The sequence below is a fragment of the Taudactylus pleione genome, unplaced genomic scaffold (genome assembly GCF_031769625.1).
Source record: "Taudactylus pleione unplaced genomic scaffold, aTauple2 ptg000296l, whole genome shotgun sequence".
NCBI classification, from domain to species: Eukaryota; Metazoa; Chordata; class Amphibia; order Anura; family Myobatrachidae; genus Taudactylus; species Taudactylus pleione.
In genome coordinates this window covers 3,484,265-3,501,213 of record NW_028284698.1, presented here as the reverse complement: position 1 = coordinate 3,501,213, position 16,949 = coordinate 3,484,265, and the positions used below count along the sequence as shown (strand labels likewise).

The window sequence follows — 16,949 nt, the reverse complement described above, 5'->3', positions numbered from 1 at the left end:
TAAAATAAGATCGAAACTACATTTGTTTAAAATGCCAACCCATTTTTTGCAAAAATTAATATCCTGGCGACCAATGGTAGGTACGTTTTTAATTCTGAATCCTCTCGGGATCATTTTACTTCTGAAATAGTCCGACAATGTTATCCCGTGGTACAGGTAATCGATCTCCCTTTTCTTTAATTTGTACCATTCTTTGTAACGATCCTCATTGCTGTCTTCCACTTTATCAGCAAAAACTTGAGGGAATAAAATGTTTGATGCAGCTTGTTCTGTGTAGCTGAATGTGTCTCTTTGTTGCAATTGCACGCTACTGAAGGCTGCTTGTAAATCCTCCATATTGAGCGTTGAAATTACTGGATATCAACTACTTTTATGGCACCACCATTTAGTCTTCTACGATGCAGAAAAAAACTTTAACTCTGGTTTAAACAACCAGAGCACAAACAGCCCTCGAAATCTGAGTATAAGTAATAGAAGATGGGTGCCTTGCTGTAAGGTCTGAGTTACGGCCCCCCAGACCCAAACATAAAGTAATTCCAATAGCCGGCACTCCAGTGCTAAAGTGAAATATATTGCATCCTGTGCCCTCCTTTTATCTCCCTATGCAGGGGGATAAACTTAGATACAATCATACATAGAGGCGGCACTCGCGACGACTCAATAAAACTTCAACGCCAATAAGTGGATCAACGTTTCAATGCTTGCAAACTTTGGTGGAGGGTTGTCACATGATGACATCATCGGAGGCTCGCTTCCGGCGGGACCCGAGGCGTTTGTTCACTGGTGATCTGACGTTTTTAAATGTTTTTTGTATCCTGACAAAAATGCATCAAGCATTGAAACGATGATCCACTTACTGGCGTTGAAGTTTTATTGAGTCGTCGCGAGTGCCGTCTATGTATGATTATATATATATATATATATATATATACAGTATTTAGTATATTTAGTAAGCAATGGTTTTGCATTCAATATTATTACCGTTTTAAATCCCACTAGGAAAACCACCAGAATGTGGCTTATAAAATATATCTGCTAGTGTGTAAAGCAGATCATGCATTCAGGGGTCCATTTATCTTAATGGCCTGAAATCAAGAATTTTCTTTTGCTACCTTTTGCAGTTATAGAAAATTTTTATCGGTCCAATTTATCGCTTTGCCGAGGTACAGATGTGCATAGTACTGGGTATCCAAGTCCGGGCAGATTCTATGCAACAAAAATTTTAAAAAAATTAAATAAATAAAAATTAGACAAATAAATGTATATATATTTTACTCTATTTAATATAGGTAAATAAATGCAATTTTTCATATTAAAGCATTTATTTCATTGCTGTCTCCTGCTATTGCCATCCTGATATGATAATGGTGATTGCTATGACAGCAGCAGTACGTGTGTTGCAGTGACGTTCGGTGAAGTCAATGGCTGAGGAGGCACACATGGAGATGGGTCTGAGTGCTGGGAGCCTGTCTCACCCCCTACTCACTGTAACTCTCCCCTCACTACACTAAGCTTCAGTGTCCATTGATTCTCCTACCTGCATCACTGTGACTTCTCTTGCTGCTGCTGACTCAGGTTTGATCTCTAAACACTGCAGGACACTTTCTGGGCACATTACAAATCCAATGTGTCCATCAGTGCTCAAGGCACGCTCCCATACTCAGAGGCATGCCTCTATTAGCCCTCTTTCTGAGCAGCTTACTGCTGTGGTGTGGCCCCACCCCCAGCTCTGCAAGCAGTGTCTATCTATACAGAAGCAAGGCTGAGCTGTTGCTGACTCATCTCTCATCTCCCTGCAGTCCCTAAGAGCTTTACTCCCTGCAGTCTCATCTCCCTGCAGTCCCAAGGAGCTTTACTTAGCTGGTGAGTGTTAACTATAAAAATTATTACAATAAACAAAGAAGATGTTTATAATACATTAATTTTTTTTTTTGTATTATTCTAATAATTTTTATATCAAATCTCGGGATTATGACAGTGCAGGCTCTGCCTCCCCTGACTGCACATCCCTGGTTTGTTGCCACAGTCCTTGATAAATAGGTGTAAGCTAGCATGGGATCATTTACATTATACATGGCTACTGCCAGTGATACTTAGCAAAAATAAAAAAAACGTTCTCAGGCAAAAAACATTACCTATAGGACTTTTCAGGGCTTAATAAATAGACTCCTTATCTTCTAGTCAGTGTTTGTATCTAATGGACTTATAGATTAGCCACAGCACCATAGACATCTGCACAGCATATACTTCTTCATCAGTTTTCCTGCCAGGGTACTTGTTAATGGAAGCTATACACACTGTATATGCAGAGTCAGAAGTAACAAGAAAAATCTGGTGGAAGGACTTAATTATAAATCCATCCACAGCTGTGTTATTAATTGTCTACATAAAGAAAGCCGTTAGACACAGCTGCAGAGAGAATTCAGTGTCTCGCTATGAACTATCAGAGACGCACTTGCATTTAAACATTATGCATCATCACCAGAGAGGCCAAGGCCGCAAATGAGGAAATCTGGCAGACATGTACGGTATGATGTCTCTCTAGTGAAAGCTTTTCTAAATAGGAGTTAAGCAAACACATTATTTTCTGCGTCCACTGCATAACATTTCTGTTTTGTAATAGTAAGGGATGTGTGATAACATTTATAACAGAGTGACAGTGACACTAAGCCTCTGAACAATGTTAGCATGTGCATGACTCAGACACGGAAATGCAAGTAAAACAATATTAGGAGTCACCTGGGGATCCTGTACTCAGGCCCTGCCATTCAGAGCACACACAGTGAGTAAAGAATGGCTCTTCAGTCCTTTTGCAAAGAGCACACGAATCTGGCAGAGTGTCAGCTAGAGGATAATGCACCATTTTAAGATTGCAGGTCTCAATCCAATTATACCTCCTGCTAATTCTACAACTTTTATTTATGCTGATGTTGTAGACTCACCACTTGTTTGGTTATCAAAAGTTCTTGGTGCTGTCACCAGTTTCTGTAGAATAAGATGTTATGTTATTTTAGAGCAGCAGGCACGCAATACAGATATATCATTTTGACAGATTGATGAGTCACCATTTACATGCACTGTAATTTGATTTTATACTGTTAATTACATCTCACCTACAGTACAAACCCATAAAGTTTTGGTTTATTTTTTTTTAATTAATATTGTTTTAGACTATTTGGACATATGGATATAGTATTCTTATTGCAAGACAGTAATGGATGAAGCTGACAATCTAATAAATAGCACAAAGAATACTCCATGCTTTTACTCAATGACTATTAACAGGGCTGCCATCAGAAATTGTGGGGCCCGGGACTGACAAAATAGGCAGGCCCTCCCAGCCTGGAATCGGTATTAAATACTGCCGGATGTGAGCCCGATGGACCTAATACCGACGCCGGAAGTTAGAAGATGAAGATCCCGACAAGGAAAGTTTTTTCCCATCGCTAACCCTTCCCCCCCCCCTAACCCTCCCTTAGAGGTGCCTAACCCTAACCTCCCGCCTAGTGCCTAACCCTACCACCCTCCTAAGTGCCTAAACCTAATCCCCCCGTCCCCGCAGCCTAAACCTAAGTCTCCTGGGGGGGTGCCTAACCCTAACCTCCTCTCGGGGGTGCCTAACCCTAAACCCCATTTCCCTAGCCTAACCCTAAGTCCCCTCCAGGAGCTCCTAACCTAACCCTCCCCTCTGCGGCTGACTGCACCCGGCGCCCGGGTTTACCTTCGTTCGGTATGCCGGGCGTCGGACTCCCGGCATAGGTATAATGACAGGCATTGGGATTTTGCCACCTATCATTAGTCCCCTGCCGGAATTTGAGAGTCGGGAAGCCGACTGCATCCCCCAGCCACCCTCCTTCCCTCAACCCCCTTCCCACTTAAGGCATATTAAAAGTAGCTGGAGCCTTCCAGGAAGCGTGGGAAGAATTCCATGTAGCAGGGTCAGTCTGTCCACTGTCTGAATCTGGGAGAAAGGATGCACACTTATCTTACCTCGTTCTCTTGCTCCTTCCTTCTTCTGTCCGTCTGCTTCAGCTCCTCAGACAACTTACACCACCCGCCTGCTGCGGCTGAGTGGCTCCCCTCTCATTCAGCAGCGCGGCGTGATGGCCGGGCCTGTCACTGTCTGCCATTGTGGTCCGGGGGTGGTCACGGGAGAGCGGTAGTAGCGTGAGGCGGGCGGGCCCCCCGACTGGCCGGGCCCGGGACTCCAGTCCCGGCAGTTCCCCCCCCTCCACAGATGGCGACCGTGACTATTAATATATGTGCAATTTCTTGGGGTGGATAGATTAAACCTCAGTTTTGTTGTTTCCATTAAAAAGAAGCTTGAACGTTACACTAAGATGAACAAATTGATCTAGTCTGAAATTAATCTTACAGGGATTGAAAGGTTATTCTGTAACAATCAATAGAGATCTTTAGAATGATTGTTAATGACTGAGTGGCTTGGGTGATTTTCAAATCAATGTACCACAGTAAAGAGGACTGTATACTATATAAATATAGAAAATCATTTGCAATCTACTAAATGCAGGCTGTCCCACCAAATGTAGCCCATTATCTGACCAAATTTTTCTGAGAACCTCAGGTTAGGAAAACATTATGTATAGACATATGTTGGTGCAGTCAATGTCAATTGTCCAACTGGGTCACCTGTCCAAAGCGATTAATTATACTTGGGTCTTCAAGATGTGTCCAAATACATCTTTCTTCCTTGTGCGTTAAACAGCCCGACTAGTCGCGCCATGCCGTGGCATGACTCGGCAGCGCCGAACATCTTTTCGTACGTACCTTCTAATGCATCTTATTCACAAAGCCATATGAATAGGACTTACAGGCAGCGTCTGCTGATTAAAATGATATCTGGCATGCCTATATTCTGTGTGTGACTGTGGCTGTAACTGCATGTAAAATGCTACGTTACAGTGTCATAGCCGCTGACACTGTAAAGTAGCATTTCACTTGCAGATATAACCGCAGTCGCACATAGAATTTAGGCATGCCAAATATTGTTTTAATGAGCATTAGCTGCTTGTGTGTTTTAATTGCATAATTTTTCGAATAAGATGCATTTTAGGGAAAAAGTTGCATGAAAAGTTGCTTGGTGCTAACGAGTCTGGCGGTTATGTGCAACGCGACTTGTAGCACACATGGAGGATAGATGTATGTGGACCAGAGGCATATTAAGAAAAGGGGAGCCTGTGTGCATTCCCTGTCCGGGGCCCCCTCCTCTCTCCTCGGTGACCGGCCACGCACTGACAGCAGCAATAAACTGTGGGCACTAGTCTGTGCCCAGAGTCTACTGTCCATGCGCAGGTCACCGGGAAAATGGAGTGGCCACCATTTTCCCGGCGATTTCCCTACTGCGCATTCGCGCAAAATGCGGGGAAAATGCCAGCGGTGGCCATTTTCCAATTATGTTATGCAGTGCTACAGCTGACGCGGTACTTCAGAGGGGTAAGTACTGTATTATAAAATATGGTGCAAGATGTGCGGTGTGGGGCCCCCTACAACCAGGGCCACCATGTGCACTGCACACCCTGAACCCATTATAAATATGCCCCTGATGTGGACACATCTGTAGGAGGTTTCTGCTCAGATGCTTAGAAGACGTTTGCTTATAGTATGATCACCTGAGTGAAGACCTCAGGACTTCGAGAACCATGTTCTCTAGACAGAGATATTAAAGTGAACTTATGTCATGTTAAATACCACTCAAAAACTCTCTTTGGACAGAAGAGACAAATACAAACTATTAAGCATGTTGGTAGGAATATTTTGGTTTAGGCTTAAAATGTGGCTTTAGGTAATTGAATCAGCCTTAAAATACCATATAATGTTGCCCGGAGAAGAGGAGGCCAATTGTCAGAAAAACTGAAGATTAACCAAAGTTACTGATCTTATAACAACAATAAGTCACTCACTCCTGAAAACCCACTACATAATTGTTTAAAGAGTGGATATTGAAAGTCTTGGCCAGGTCTTGAAATGGACTAAAGTGAACTGTACTAACCTTCAATTATCACACTGTATGGTAGGACAATATTCCACCCAGGTGATACAAGGAATAAACAGTTTCTGTTTGCTGTGGTTCTCTCAAGCTACTACCACAGTTGCCTATTCTTCATTCATTCATACACATTTCTTGAGTAATCTATATAGATCTGCATTCTGCTTCTTAGCATACCTACATATCATTTCATTTACATTATCTTATAAAGTTTAAGGCTTATATTTGCACCATTGTGTGTCTAGGAGTATTCCATTGTCTGTAGGTGCATACAGTAAAGGCAGCATGTCCTTCTTCATCACCCGAAATGGTGGGGGAAGTTTGTTGCTTAAATCCATTGGTGAGTCTGATATTAGAGAATGTAACTATAGAGAGTCATTTTTATTTCTTCCTTTGATTCTGAACATTTTCTGTGCAATCACACTAATATACAGCAGAAGCACACACGTTATGGTCAGATTACTTTGAATCAGATTGTGTATAAAATAAAAAAACAGTCCTTCCTTTACACAAATTTTGGATCTGACAAAGCTAAAAGACATTTGCAGTTCCTGCACAATGTTTTGTAAAATGTTTGTAAATAGTTATAGATTAATCACACCATTACAATAGGGATATAGTCTAGAAGCCGATGGTCTAAATGCTGACCGCCGGCTTCCAGACTTTCTAATTCCGGCGTGGTACTAATGACAGGCGTCGAAAATTCGACGCCTGTCATTAACCATATGCCGGAAGACAGACGCCCGGCATACCGAACGAAGGTAAGCCGGGCGCTGGGCTCGGACAGTCGCGGGGGGGTGGGTTAGGTTTAGGGCTCCCGGGGGCAATTAGGGTTAGGCATCCCCCGGGAGGGTTAGGTTTAGACTAGGGGAAGGGAGGGGTTAGGGTTAGGCACCCCCGGGGGGAGTTTAGGGCTAGCCACCCCCCCCCGGGGGACTTAGATTTAGGCAGAGGGGAAGGGGTGGTTAGGTTTATGCACTCAGAGGGGGGATTAGGGTTAGGCACTTGGGGGGGAGGTTAGGGTTAGGCACCCCTAAGGGAAGGTTAGGGGGGGGGGGAAATTAGGTTAGCGATACTTACCTTAGGGACGATCATCCCTTGTCGGGCCAGTGGTATTTCCTACTACACCCATTACAATACACTTATTTGACCCTGGGTGAAAATATACCTCCGACAGTTCATTTATTTGACCATCAACATTTGGGGCTCTATTCATTATAACTTAATTTCTACAAAGCAGGTGAAAATGCACATTGTAGAAATTAAGTTTTCGGGCCATACATCAAAAAGATAATGCAGGAGATATCACAGATATCTCTTACTTACCTTTCTCTCCCGATGTGGCCCGCTGTCCCCATATGACAGTATGGGGACAGATATTCATCAAGCTCCGAAAAAACAATATTTTCAGAGCTTGACTGTGGGAGCCTTCACCATCTTCAGATGGCGTTTGCTCCCGCTCGCGGCGCACACCCCGCTGCTTCTCTAAGGGAAGGAGTCCCAGGTTGCAAAGAGGGATCCTTTCAGATCCCTTTGGCCCTGTCCGGCTCCTTCTGCCAGACACTGGGGCTTTTGTGCGCCTACGTGAACTCTAGTTCATGCAAAGGGAACAGTGAAAAGATTCAGGGAGCAATGATGAATTGCTCCAGCACTCGCGTCGAGTTGGGATATTAATTATCTGGGTTTGCTCAGACCCCGATAATTAACATAATGACTAGAGCCCTTGATCTTGTTGAAGAGGCTAATACCCAAACAGGTACATATTAGAAAAAATATAATAAAAAACCAATTGGATTGTACCATGCGTAATCAGCATAAGATTTAGGGGACAATTGATTTTTCTGAAAGGTTCAGATTACCTGTAGTTTTAAGGATGATTATAGTGAATAAATAGCTGGAGCACTTCTGTCCAAATATTGATGCTCTTCAACTTAATATTCTGTTCTGTTTCTGATGTAATTTTTCAGTTAATTGTTCTAATAGACTACAGTTTTAACACCGAGCCAGAAACATTAGCACAGCATAGTCAAAGAGCTCACAAATAAAACGCATCTGAATCTTCTCAAATTTGCTATGATTTCCATACTGTGAAAATAATTCAAATGAATCAACTCCCAGTGAACTGCCGTAGTTTCCAAGCTCTGTTATTATGGCTAGTAATTTACTACTTATAAAGTTTAGCCAGTATTTTACAGGATTTATTCTTTACTCTCATCTTCCTTGCCGGAGAGACAATTCAACATGACATTTAAAAGCCCTTTTCAAACCAATTTCCTGTGTAATTAAAAACATATCACATTGTTTTAAGCCCTTCATCTATCAGTATAAAGCATTATTCTAAAATAACATAGGAGATATGTGTTTCATAGTTTTTTGTCACTATGTTTTGTGTTACTTATACAATTACTTTAAAAAAAAACAACTTCCAAAATGTAAAGTAGCTCATGCATTTATCTGAACTGAATGTCTTCTCTAATTGTGCTTTCTATACAGGAGTGCAAGCCAAAGAAATGGAGAAACTTGATTATACAGAAGGGAAATAGCCTTTTGATACAAGATGTCCAAAAAGACGATATGGGGAATTACACCTGTGAAATGAAGTTTGAAGGCAGACCTATTAGGCGGACCGTTCAGTTAAAAGTCACAGGTAAGTGGAGGAACAGATCTGCAACATTGTCTATACATATACAGTCATGGAAGCCAAAGCCAACTTTTTCAAATTGTTGGGGGTGTTCCCATTACATCAAAATATTATGTATAGCCATGACTGTGGGCAGCACTAATTTAGGGGGTGCTCACAGAACTGATTACAATGTATACAGTATATGTGTGTGTGAATATTATTATGGAGAAATTTGTTTTATTAACAATTATATTTCTAGTGCATATATATTACATTGTGCTTTACAGAGAATATTAAATTATTTACATCAATCCCTGCCACAGTACTGTCTACAATATATTTTCCTTACCACACACACACACACACACACGAGAGCGCTTGGACACACACACACACACACACACACACTCTGGAGCGTTTGGACACACACACACACTCTGGAGTGCCTGGACACACACACACACACACTCTGGAGCGCCTGGACACACACATATATGAGATAATCCAAATGCTCATAAGCACCTTTTTCGATGTTACCAATGGCTAATTGTTAGAGCAATTGTGTTCCCCAAGCAGACAGAAGTCACCAACCCCTGTCAGCTCCCTTGGCTTGGCTGCTAAATGCAGAAAATATATAACTAAACTGTATATTGTTAAATAGTGAATATATAAAGGTGTTCGTAGCCATATATACATTTATATTCATTTGTTTCCAGAACTCTCAAGGTGTGTGGATAGGACTTTGAATGCACGGCAAAACTTTAGCTGTTAATTTATGGGCATCTGGAATGTCCAGTGCTATACAGATGGCTTCATATACAGACAGTGGCGTAACTAGGGTATTTGGAGCCAAGGGCAAATTTGAAAAGGGAGCCCCTCCGCCCCCACCATCCTGATATGTGTGCGCGCCTCCGGCGCTACACTGGTCGGCGCTGCACTGGTGGCTAACTAGGGCGGGCCGGACCATGGCCGGCGGCGCCCCCCCGTGCCGCCGGTCCCACAGCGCCCAGGGCACGCACTCTGCCCGACCCCCCCTAGTTACGCCACTGCATACAGAGTATTTCTAATGTCTGACCTTCTCCTCCAAGTTTTCTACCTATTGCATTGTACTTCAATGATGACTATCACCTCAATAAGCAATACATTGCTGGAGAGAGTTGGCCTGTGGATTGTAGACTAAAGTTCTTCTATGGCTCTAACTTTCCCTGTCATCATCCATATATTCCATATATTGTATAACACAGTGGTTCCCAATCTTTCTTCAATCACTGTGCCCTAGAGTATCAGCAATTTTTTTACAGCACCCCGAAGCCAAAAGTTTTAATTGAGAAATTCAGAAAAAAAAATATTAAACTTTGTAAATTGTGCTTACCTGTCATTTTCATGTTCAGTTATGTGGTGATGGACAGTTTTGCTCTTCTTTTTATCCATTTATGTTATGATTGGCAGCCCCCAGCACTGGTTTTCTCTATTACATTGAACATAACTAATTTGATTTAGTCTTGGATAAGCAACCTGTGGCACCCCTGCAAGTTCCCCACAGCATTCAATGGTGCCACAGTACCCAGTTAGGGAACCACTAGTATAACATACTGTATATATAATATATACATTTAAATCTCAACTGTGTAATTACAAAATGAATGTTGAGATTTTATATTACATATCTTCATATCTGATAAGCTCTTAAAACAATTGCATATTTATAAATGCTAATGGGTAGTTTTTCATTTTGGATTGACTTGAATTTTAGATTAGGTATTCCATAAAAAATCAGTTATATTTGAAATCTATTCCTTACTGCACGTCGCTAAAATGTTTATATATTTGTAGAATTTGTGACCTGTCATCGGTTTCCATGTCCTTGTGTTGCATAGGCAAACTGAATAATGTGTACAATTTCTGCATTAAAGTGAAAAATTCCTGTACGCTTATTATTTTACACTACATTTAACACAATTACAGCTTTCACTGGCTCCATATCCAGAGCTCAGAGCAAGATTTACTAGAGGAAAGCCAAAATTCAGATTACAAATGTTGTTTTGTTCTGCAACTTATGTTCCATTTGGTTAATTTGTAAAATTCCATTCTCATTGGAATATTTAGGCACATGCTGTTCCTGTTTTGATTATTGTATAGCATTTGTGCTTAGAGACAGTGTGTGTTTATTTGTATGTGTGAATATGTATATATATATATATATATATATATATATATATATATTGTGTGTATTTAATGTGTGTGTGTATGTATATATATATATATCTATATATTTATATATATATATATATATATATATGTGTGTGTGACCAAAGCAGTGGCACTCAAGGGTCTTGAAAAAAAGATTCACGCCAACCAAGGGAACATTCGTTCAACGTTTCAGTCTTTACAGACTTTTATCAAGAACACAGGAATACAAACAAAACACATACCTTTTTATACAGACATGATGGTTAGTTAGATCCCAGCCTTTCCTCCACATCCAGGACATCATCGGCGTGCGACAGCTGCGCACCGACATTGGTGATGACGTCACGCGTTGCCGGTGCACGGGCAGCTTACTGACATCACCCAACTGTGTGCCAGACATTCAGACCGGTGGGAGAAGTGTGTGGCCATCAATATAATTATAATAACATGACAACACCTGTAGATGTAAACATATAATAATAAATAACTGGGTCAGAAACAAAGATCGGGACACCATGGGGAGGGGAGTGTGACAAAGTGAAAGAATGTGGGGATGTAAACAGTACATCACAAAAGACGTAATAAATGGACCTAATGCTGGTGCATCAATATGTATCAAAATAATAAAAAAACAAGTGTAACCACTGGATGATCAGTGATCAATTGTTTGCCTACATTGCTATCAAGAGTTTTATTGGACATAGCGTTAATGAGGATATTGTCAAGTTCTTGTTTGTATACTGCAGTGGGATCATGATCTAATTTGGTGTATACAGATGTGTCACTGAGTTGTCTCGTTGGATTGATTTAGTGTCACCAGCCTCATTGTCACTGCTCCCACATCAGTATTCCTTATATGATTTCTTACAGGTTAATTCGACTTAGTATAGTTGATCATGTAGTTTCTTACCATTACCCTATGTACACAGTTTGTCATTTGTACATGTTCATGTAGTGACAGATTATTGTCCAATTGTATTTCAGTCATTTTTTATGCCTGACCATTCCTTGTGGATCCAGTGATAGTTGGATACTATCACACGTATACAGTTGTTACCATTATCCCCTTACCCCATTTTCTGTGAGCATTTACCTGCTCTTAATGTACCCCACCCACCTGGGTCATCCATATGCACTTCACCACGGAGGCCGCTGGGAGTTATATCGTCTCATTTTTTTTTCCAATCCATCATTTTATGTTTTACTCTTACACTTGTTTTTTTTCTATATTTTGATACATATTGATGCACTAGCATTAGGTCCATTTATTATGTCTTTTGTCATGTACTGTTTACTTCCCCACATTCTTTCACTTTGTCACACTCCCCTCCCCATGGTGTCCCGATCTTTGTGTCTGACCCAGTTATTTATTATTTTATGTTTACATCTACAGGTGTTGTCATGTTGTTATATTGATGTCCACACACTTCCCCCACTGGTCTGAATGTCTGGCACACAGTTGGGTGACATCAGTAAGCTGCCCCGTGCATCATCACGTACGTCGTTAATGTTAGACCTAGATCCACACCTAAACAGAACAACAAATAAATTAAATAGAAAAGAAGAGACAAACCTCAGTACATTCATGCACATAACATAAATAAATAAATAAAATAAACATTAAAAATAAGAAAAAATTAAAAAATTAAATTAAAAAAATAGAAAAAACATCTCGTAATGATCGATTCTATGACTAAAGTGCCCATTTATAGCAAAAACACTTCACGGCACCATAACAATGTTTCCCAGTCACCACCACGTTGCAGTTTTGGAATATGATCTATTAGCATACATTTAAGATTAGACACTGGATGTTTTTTTTTTTTATTACTTATTACTGTTAACACTGATTATACTAATAATCAAGTTTACAGGTGGCTACGGGGTGATTCGTTGGTATCCAAATACGGTGAGATATCAGACCACACAATTAGACACTGCCTCCTCTCAGTCTATTTCTGACATCGAGGTCTCGGATTGTAGACCTCCCAGTGGTGCATCTGTATCTTTTTTAGGACGCGATACACAGGCACAAACGGATCTTGCAAAAAATCTGAACCCAAACATAGATATCCAACGAGGATGGGTGGCTACAAGAAGAAGAGGGAGGGGCAAGAGACTATAACTTCAGTATTTAATCTATCAAGTATCCCTCTCTCTGAAGCAGAACTTAGTGTTCTTGGTCTAGGTCTTTCTTTTGTCCCCACTGTTCGACATGATAGGTTTAGGTGGGCTGTTGACCATTTCAAATTTGGTAGAAAACTGAGACTCCGGGAGTTTTTTTCTGGGGATCGGGGTGAAACCACCACCATAGTGAATAATTTTTCAAAGCCTAGCATGTTTGACCCACCATCTTCAAATGCAAACATACAAACATTCATGAGACTGACTGAATCTGAAATGTCTTCTACTCATGATACCCCTGTTTTTGATAATCTGACACGAGCACAGAGATTGGCTCTTATGGGCTTCATTGATAATGATAAAGTTGTGGTTCATCAGGCTGATAAGGGCAGTGCCATTGTCATGCAAGACTGGCACTCTTATGATGCTGAGATACGAAGGCAGCTGACTGATGCAACAGTGTATTTGAGAACCAAAACAAACCCAATGTATGTGATTAAACACACATGGTCTGCAAGAAACAGTATACATAATTATATATATATATATATATACACAGAATATATGGGAAAGATTTCTGGACTGCACACCCTGAATATATATATAATGGGAGGTGCTACCTGATGAGACAAATTGCAGGCACAAAAACAGACAAATCTCAGGTGCACAACTCCAAATTATTAATAATATATAAATGCAATAAAATTTTGCAATCAGTAGAGGTTTTTAGCATAATCTTGGCCAAGGTTATGGGCCTACCCACCATATCCAGGTAACCTCTGTAGGGTAGGTCCCTAACATACTACAATTCAAATCCAGAGCGCAGGACACCCCCAAACTAGCCCAGCTAAGCCACCCCAGGGCACCGCCATAGTAAGAAAACACAGAATATATATTGTGTGTGTATTTAATGTGTGTGTATATATATTGTGATAGGATCACTGGTAAAGTGGTCTGTGGCAGGTACATTTGTCCCAGATTCCTGTCATTATGTGTTTTAAACCTCCAGGAGAAAGTCTGCAGTCTAGCAGGCTTGAGTCTCTGCTTTTTCAAAAGCCGGTTTGGGACCTGGGGGTTGTGGGTGAGAGGAGAGGGAGGGCTCCACCCACGGCCACTCCAGGTTTTGGTTCTCTTAGCCTGGTAACAGGCTTGTTAGGGTTTTCCACCTGAGAGTGGCCAATATAAGCCTAGTGTGTTGAGGGCTGATTTTCTCACCTGGGAGAGCAGACAGGGAGTTTGCTCAGAGACACTTGGATACCTAACTGTGAGTGTTGTGCTGTGCTTTTGTTGCTGGCGAGGGCATTAGGCCCTGCCAGGTTCTGGTAGTGAGGGAACTACCTGTGAAGTTAGTGCCCCGACAGGGCTAGGATTTATATTTATGTTTTCTTTATGTTTCTGACATTGTACAATAAAGACTGGCGCCGACCAGCTTGTACTTGCATCCAGACTGGTGTGCTGCTTCCCTGCTGCTGTGTGTGTGTGTAAGGAAGGAGTCCTCTACCCAGGAGAGGGACCCCCTAACCTAACTGTGTCACAATATATACATATATATATATATATATATATATATATATATATATATACAGTCAGGTCTGTAAATATTGGGACATTGACAGAATTTTCAGATTTTGTCCTCTATTCACCACCACAATGGCTTTGAAATGAAACAAATAAAATGTGCTTTAACTGCAGACTTTCAGATTTAATTTAAGGGTAATTACATCCAAATCAGGTGAACGGTGTAGGAATTACAACAGTTTCAATATGTGCATCCCACTTTTTAAGGGGCCAAAAGTAATGGGACTATCAACTCAAAAGCTATTTCATGGACAGGTGTGGGCTATTCCCTCGTTATTTCATTATCAATTAAGCAGGTAAAAGGTCTGGAGTTGATTCTAGGTGTGACATTTGCATTTGGAATCAGTTGCTGTCAACTCTCAATATGAGATGCAAAGAGCTGTCACTATCAGTGAAGCAAGCCATCATTAGGCTGAAAAATCAAAACAAACCCATCAGAGAGATAGCAAAAACATTAGGTGTGGCCAAATCAACTGTTTGGAACATTCTTAAAAAGAAAGAACGCACCGGAGAGCTCAGCAACACCAAAAGACCCGGAGGACCACGGAAAACAACTGTGGTGGATGACAAAAGAATTATTTCCCTGGTGAAGAAAAAACCCTTCACAACAGTTGGCCAAATCAAGAACACTCTCCAGGAGGTAGATGTATATGTGTCAAAGTCAACAATCAAGAGAAGACTTCACAAGAGTGAATATAGAGGGTTCACCACAAGATGCAAACCATTGGTGAGCCACAAAAACAGGAAGACCAGATTAGAGTTTGCCAAACAACATCTAAAAAAGCCATTACAGTTGTGGAACAACATCCTATGGACAGATGAGACAAAGATCAACTTGTACCAGAGTGATGGGAAGAGAAGAGAAGGAAAGGAACTGCTCATGATCCAAAACATACCACCTCATCAGTGAAGCATGGTGGTGGTAGTGTCATGATGTGGGCATGTATGGCTGCCAATGGAACTGGTTCCCTTGTATTTATTGATGATGTGACTGCTGACAAAAGCAGCAGAATGAATTCTGAAGTGTTTCGGGCAATATTATATGCTCATATTCAGTCAAATGCTTCAGAACTCATTGGACGGTGCTTCACAGTGCAGATGGACAATGACCCGAAGCATACTGCAAAAGCAACCAAAGAATTTTTTAAGGCTAAAAAGTGGAATGTTATGCAATGGCCAAGTCAATCCCCTGACCTGAATCCGATTGAGCATGCATTTCACATGATGAAGACAAAACTGAAGGGAAAATGCCCCAAGAACAAGCAGGAACTGAAGACATTTGCAGTAGAGGCCTGGCAGAGCAACACCAGGGATGAAACCCAGCATCTGGTGATGTCTATGCGTTCCAGACTTCAGGCTGTAATTGCCTGCAAAGGATTTGCAACAAACTATTAAAAAGTGAAAGTTAGATTTAGGATTGTTTAGTTTGTAGCATTACTTTTGGCCCCTTAAAAAGTTGGAGGCACATATAGAAACGGTTGTAATTCCTACACCGTTCACCTGATTTGGATGTAATTACCCTCAAATGAAATCTGAAAGTCTGCAGTTAAAGCACATCTTGTTTGTTTCATTTCAAAGCCATTGTGGTGGTAAATAGAGGCCAAAATATGAAAATTCTGTCAATGTCCCAATATTTATGGACCTGACTGTATATATACAAAATATGAGAGAGGGCGCTAATAACAATAATCTTGGATCTCTGGATATTTTAATACAATAACAATCGGTCCTTTTTACAGTTGAAAAAATTAGAGAAAGTTCCTATTTGGTCATGTATAGGGATACCCCACGGATCTCGGTATCTTCTTTAAGACCAATGCCTCTACGTAATCGGTTTTCGCCTTAAGAGGACCATTCGAGTGTGTAAGTATTCTTAATAGACAATATTGGAAGCCTAAAAGAAAGATCACTAAATTAATCTTTTACCCCAAAGTATTCCTCGCACCAAAGAAAGACACCCAAAGAATGAATCAGTAATTCATATAAATATGAATATATTTATTATAACATAAAAAATGCATTCGGATAAAAATCTCTAAAAGATATTTTTAGGTATATAGCTTATTATTCAGTGCAATAGTTTGATAGAACACAGTATTGTTTGTGGGTATATTGTAAGTATCTCCCCCACCTTAAATTTCTGTGGGGACCCAAACAAACGTTACAAATCAGTACCCAACGCATTTCATACTTATGAGGACTTCTTTAGGGGTAACTTTTACACTACATTTTAACAACAAAACATGGGTGTCAGACATAACAGTACGAGTTCATTTTGTTTGTACATATAACCACCAAAAATAATACATAATTTATATGTGAAATTCAGTCATTGAAAATTTAAAAACATCTACAAATAGTTTCAATATATTTGATCGCATCGATACAGCTTCATTGGACAATAATAATTTAATAAAATATGAAAAT

At 40.6% G+C, this 16,949-nt stretch overlaps 1 protein-coding gene across 3 annotated transcripts in view; it reads left to right on the top strand.

Moving 5' to 3' along the window:
- Window positions 1-16,949, top strand: part of IL1RAPL2 (interleukin 1 receptor accessory protein like 2) — a 1,136,349-nt gene that overhangs the window by 591,333 nt on the left and 528,067 nt on the right. For all 3 annotated transcript variants that reach the window (XM_088482887.1, XM_088482888.1, XM_088482889.1), the window contains one exon: window positions 8,501-8,654. In XM_088482887.1, the coding sequence (XP_088339013.1) occupies window positions 8,501-8,654 (154 nt within the window). The remainder of the gene's footprint in view (window positions 1-8,500; window positions 8,655-16,949) is intronic.